This window comes from Prosopis cineraria, unplaced genomic scaffold, assembly GCF_029017545.1.
Source record: "Prosopis cineraria cultivar Desert tree isolate PC_DT_omini unplaced genomic scaffold, ASM2901754v1 PC1, whole genome shotgun sequence".
Taxonomy (NCBI): domain Eukaryota; kingdom Viridiplantae; phylum Streptophyta; class Magnoliopsida; order Fabales; family Fabaceae; genus Prosopis; species Prosopis cineraria.
The window spans coordinates 26815910-26821425 of NW_026555332.1; the positions used below are offsets into that span (position 1 = coordinate 26815910).

General features: G+C 36.9%; 1 protein-coding gene across 1 annotated transcript; it reads right to left on the reverse strand.

The window, feature by feature from the left end:
* Nucleotides 1-795: 795 nt before the first annotated feature.
* LOC129310642 (receptor-like protein kinase FERONIA) lies at nucleotides 796-3676 on the reverse strand. Its single transcript, XM_054952555.1, has one exon. The coding sequence runs from the start codon at nucleotides 3662-3664 to the stop codon at nucleotides 1223-1225; it is 2442 nt and encodes an 813-aa protein (XP_054808530.1). The 5' UTR covers nucleotides 3665-3676; the 3' UTR covers nucleotides 796-1222.
* Between the last annotated feature and the right edge of the window lie 1840 nt (nucleotides 3677-5516).

Consider the following 5516-nt stretch of genomic DNA (forward strand, 5'->3'; position numbering starts at 1 on the left):
AAAATGCAAAATCTTTTGTCGCAAACTTCCAATAATTTTCAGATTCTCAACTTCAAATGATTCATTTCCCGATAAATATATGCACTACTTAGCAGGTAGAGAAATACTATATATTTTCTAATAAGAAAATGAGAAATATGCCTATATAATTTTTTTATATACATTTTTTATTAATTTTTTTAAAATTTTTTTCTCATACCAAACATTGTAGTGTTCATGAAAAAGTGGTACATACATTAAACTAGTAAACGCGTAGCAACATCACATCAAACTAGTTAACTTGGTAGTAAACGTCAGGCTTTTTGAATTGGTCGTCCTCGGAAAATACATGTGTAAAGACATGAATGAATGGAACGACTTGGGTCGTCTAATTTATGAAAGAAGATTCTAAAGTTCACAATGCAAGTGGAAAAGCACATCGTCTGGATCCCACATGCGAGTCTCTCTATCAGATCAGCACATCAAATCAAAGGATTCAATTGGCCATTAATGAAATTGTGCACATCACCATTTTGTTTCATCTTTTGTATTACTCTCATTATTTGAAGATTAAAATGTTTTAGGTAGGTTGCTTGGCTTTATGTTCAATCTTTCACAGAGATTTAAAACAATGGTTAATACGTTGCAAGCGGCTACTCCCCCTCCGGTTCCCTTGCTTTTTATCTCAAGACTCAAGCGTGGCATATCAAAAGCTACTTTCTTTGTTTGGCTTCTGATGACTTGAAAGAATCTGCAATAGGAATAAGCATGACCATATGGATAAATATATTAATATCGAGGGCAAGGAGTAGAGAAACAAAAATAAGTATACACGCTAATAATTCAGCAATATGACCATCTGCTTTTATAGTCTACAACAACCTAAATGACAGCAAAAACATCAATAAACCAAAAAGAAGAAGCCTGCTGGGACTGAAGATGAAGAAGCACGCGCGTTCGAGCCATAAATAAACCAACGGCTAAAAGTTTGTATCTTGTACCTTATTTTCCCTCTAGTATCCAAGATTTTTGACCCAGACTAATCCAGTCAGCTTGCTGGCAACTCTTTAGGGGGCATATATCCAACCAAGAATTTAATTAATCAATGTTGCATATCCTGGGTTCAAACTCAAGATACCTAGTTAAGCTAGACCAACCCTCTAACTAGTTTATCTAAGCAACTGGCAATTGTACATTTACACCAAAAGAACAGAATTTCATCTTGTGCGCCCATCATTGCGAATCAATCTTCAACACTAATCTCCATGCTTTTACACTCTTGAGACCTACCAAGTGTTAGCTCCTCCGCTTTCATTGACATCTCAACCATAGACTCTAGGTCCAACATCACATCACCCATGGGTGGCCGTTCATTCCCATCATCAGATAGGCAGTTCAATGCAATTTTAGTGTATGCCTTTAAGCACTCTGGTGTCATACTTTCCCTCACAAAGGGATCAACCACGAGATGAATCTCACCCACATTAGCACATCTTCTAACCCAATCTACCAAGCTTTGTTGTTGTCTCTCCACTGAACGCAAGATAGGAGGCCTCCCACACAATACCTCTAGCAACACCACTCCAAACGAGTACACATCAGACTTCTCTGTTAATCTTTGGCACATGTAATATTCTGGATCCAAATATCCAATACTTCCTTTCACCATTGTGCTTACATCGATGTTAGATCTCCAGATACCCTCGGGTCCTACTTTAGACAATCCAAAATCTGAAATCTTGGCCATCCATTTTTCATCTAATAAGATGTTTGTCGTCTTGATGTCCCGGTGTATGATAGCATGTTTTGCACCCGTATGCAGATAATGCAATCCTCGCGCTGCACCTAAGCAAATCTCCAACCTTTGATTCCAAGAAAGTGGTTGATTGTTAGAATTGTAAAGATGCTCACAGAGGGTGCCACCAGCCATGAACTCATAGACGAGGATCATCTCATCTCCATCATTGCAATAACCAATGAGAGATACCAAATGAAAGTGACAAAATTGTGAGAGCATTTCTATCTCAGTCTGAAACTCGTCGAGCCCTTGTTGTGAACCTTGTTTGAGTCGTTTTATGGCGACGGGAACCCTACCATCATCAATGAAACCTTTGTACACATTACCGAACCCTCCAACACCCAAAATAAAAATATCATCAAAATTATTAGTGGCTGCTCTTATCTCTTCTATTGAAAAGCAGCGACACAAATCAGATGGAAACGATGATCCCTGGGTTTTGTTGATTTTGGGCATGGCTAATGTTTTCTGTCCCCAACACGAACTCCCTTGGTTGACCGGACCTCTAGCTAATGCCTGGGAAGTAATCAAAACAATAAGAGAAAGCAACACCAAGCTTGAAGCTACCCCCACAGCAATGGAAATTACCCTTGTTTTCGATGGTAATGTGGATGGCAGTAAGGGAGCTGGATGTGGATTGGGACTGGAACCTTCGACATGGTCTCTGAAGTTAATTATCTTTAGAATTTCAATACCGTTCAATAAAACATCTCTGTAAGTGCTTCTTGCATATGGGTGTGGTTGCAACTTGATTGAAAGATTCAGTTTCTTCAAGATTCCTCCACCATGCATGGAAACCACATAGTCCCTGTGGACAGGAACCAGAAGCTGATTACCACTCCACATCATCACATCCGCTACAGGTTCCACCAAAGCATCATCTATGAAGATCTGAAAAACTCTCTCTCCAACACTTTGAATGTGTTCGTCAAACTCACAAAAATGCAATCTTACCATATAATAAAACTCTGAGTCCACTTGAAACTCCCAGGTCACATTAAATTTGGACGTTTCGTTCATCCCATAGTTTCGCATAGTCTGGTACAATACATCTGGTGCAAAATAATTTTGACCATGTTTGTAGGTTAGACTGGAATTGCCAAAAAATGCTGATACACTGTATGGGCATTCCCTCTCCAAGTATGGATTATCTGGGTCCCAATTTCGAAACATGCCAGTATCCTCAATGGGAAGTATCTGCCTCCCACCAACATTGATTCTGTACAGAGTCTCCAGAGCACTGTTGTTCTTGATCGAAAACTTCCGGCCACCAAATAGCAGCATCCCATGTGGGTTGTTTAGGTTGGTGTAATAAAGAAAGGTGGGCATAGAGACGACCTCGATCCCATTGATGAAAGCATAGGCCTTTGGATGAGATAGGCTGGGCATGAAGGTTATGTTTAGCCTGTGACCTGGTTCAACGTTGACGAAGTATTCTTGTAAAATGGTTTCTTGCCCAGCGTGGTCGGCGGCAAGTGAAGTGTTAAAGTTCTTAAGAAGGTAGTGGGATCCTGCTTTGACGGAGAAGAGAGAATCATAATGAAGAAAGCCTTGGTAGGAAGATCGGTGAAAGTGAAGGCGAACAAACTTTGGGCCGTGGGTCACTGGAAATGAGTAAGAGAATTCGAAGTGAGAGAATCGGGCAGTCCCGTAGGGGATTACTTTCCTAACTGGTGCGTGGGCTTTGACTGAGTGGGTAGTGTTGTAGGATTCAATGAGAGAGAACAGTGTAGAGCCAATGTCGCCAGTCCAGTTCCGATGAGTCCACAGAGTATAGCCGAAGTCACCACAGTTAACTGCGAAATGATCGACTGGAGTGTAGGAGGTGGCGCCGGTAGTGGAAAGGATTTGGATGAATAAGAATAATAAAAGGAACCACACAGCCATTGCTAGCCAAGTCTTCACTTGAACAACGTTTTGCTTTATGATGGACTTGTTTTAAAGCTTTATGGAAGGAACAAAGAAAGAGTAAGAGGCAGAGACTATCGACCATACGCGTTTTCAAAGCAGCTTCGATTCTTCGAGACGACTTAGTTTTTTTTTTTTTTTTTGAATGGACGACTTATGTTTTGTTTTTGTTTTTTTCGGCACACATATAACATATTCAAAGTAACCAAATAAAGATACCCCACAGGCGAAAAGGACTCGCTTTTGGACTTTTCAATATAAATTTACTAGATGAGCCTATGTATCATGATCATACAATAAAGCCCTTGTTAACCATAATACAGTGTAAAATATGATTAGCTCTGAAAATATTAAAAAAATTAAAACACAAGCATTAATTTTAATTTTTCTCTGTATTTCTCTTGTTTCACATGCGTACCCAACAACTCTCTCCGTAGTACTAACTTGGACAATCGCACGGGTCATCGTTACACTGTTTAACATTTGGACAACAGGACAAGGTAGGATTGTGTTTTCTTTTCTTTTTTATATTAAGTCAAAAGTTAACATAAACATAATATACTGGAAAAATTCCAGCATTACCCCCAAAAAAAAAAATATCTTCCTGAACAACTTGAAAATGATGTTAAAACTTATGGAGCAAATTATTAATGTCCAAGATGATGGTGTTGAAACTATAACCAAAGAATGCGCTGCAGGAGAAAAATGTTGTTCATGAATGCTATTGATTTGAACTGCAATATTAAAAAGATCATTATGAAAACACAAAAAGTTAATCCACTAAAGAGCACCCCTTAAACAAAGGAAAGAAAACTGAAATGCATCTGAGACTACTTCCTCACAAGCCTTCCATTCATAAATTGAGATTTGAGGCAGATAGCAATATAGTAGAAAAGCTTTCTATCCTTTTTAAATTTCTTGAACCAAATTGTCCACAAATTACCGTGAGCAACACAAGTAGAAAATTTAAAAGATTGTGTTTATAAACTATATAAAAGAATGAAGTTTGGCCTTGAAACAGAAGTGTAAGGATTGATTTATGAAAATTTTAAGTAATCAGTCAAATTCAAAATTCAAATTAATGTAACGTACAAGAATGAAAACTAATTTTTGAAAACCATTTTATGATATGAAATTAAAAATTAAAATGAAAAATTAATATATTGATACAAGATAAACTATATATAAACCACATCCAAAGGAATATAAATTAAATATAACTGAAATAGCTTGGCCAGGAGATAATCTCTGCCGTCACTGAAGCTTGTTCCTTATGTTATTAAAAAATATATATGTTATCATACACAGCATTTTTGTTGATGGAATGTTTCTCTCAATGGTCGTTGGCAGATAAATGTTTCAAATATTGCCAAAAATAATTTCCATTACTTGGAAAAAATTGAATGGAACATAAAACAACTTGATTTAAAAAGTGAAAGTCATATTCATATACTTGATATTTTCCACACACAAAAAGAGAGAGAGAGAGAAGAACCCTCTAGAGAGATGTATAAATGCAAGGGAGAATTTCATTATAGAACCTATTACAAATAAGACCCAATTAAATCTGAATTTTTATTATAGTGTATAAGGACTGATGAAACAAAAAAAAACAAAATTCTTGTTTAAATGAACAAAGTTCCCTTAATAGAAATGAAAAAAGAGATTGTGAATAATTGTTTAACATGACTTGTTAAACGGATAATATGACTTGTCAAATCTCTTACATTACTTGTGAAATACATGTAACTTGTTAAAAATGTTACATCACTTGTTATTTCCTTATGTTACTTGCTAAGTCCATTACATATTTAATTGGGACCTAATAAAT

What these genes read in the sequence shown, in the direction of transcription:
- LOC129310642 (XM_054952555.1), bottom strand. Translation starts at nt 3,664, where the DNA reads ATGGCTGTGTGGTTCCTTTTATTATTCTTATTCATCCAAATCCTTTCC.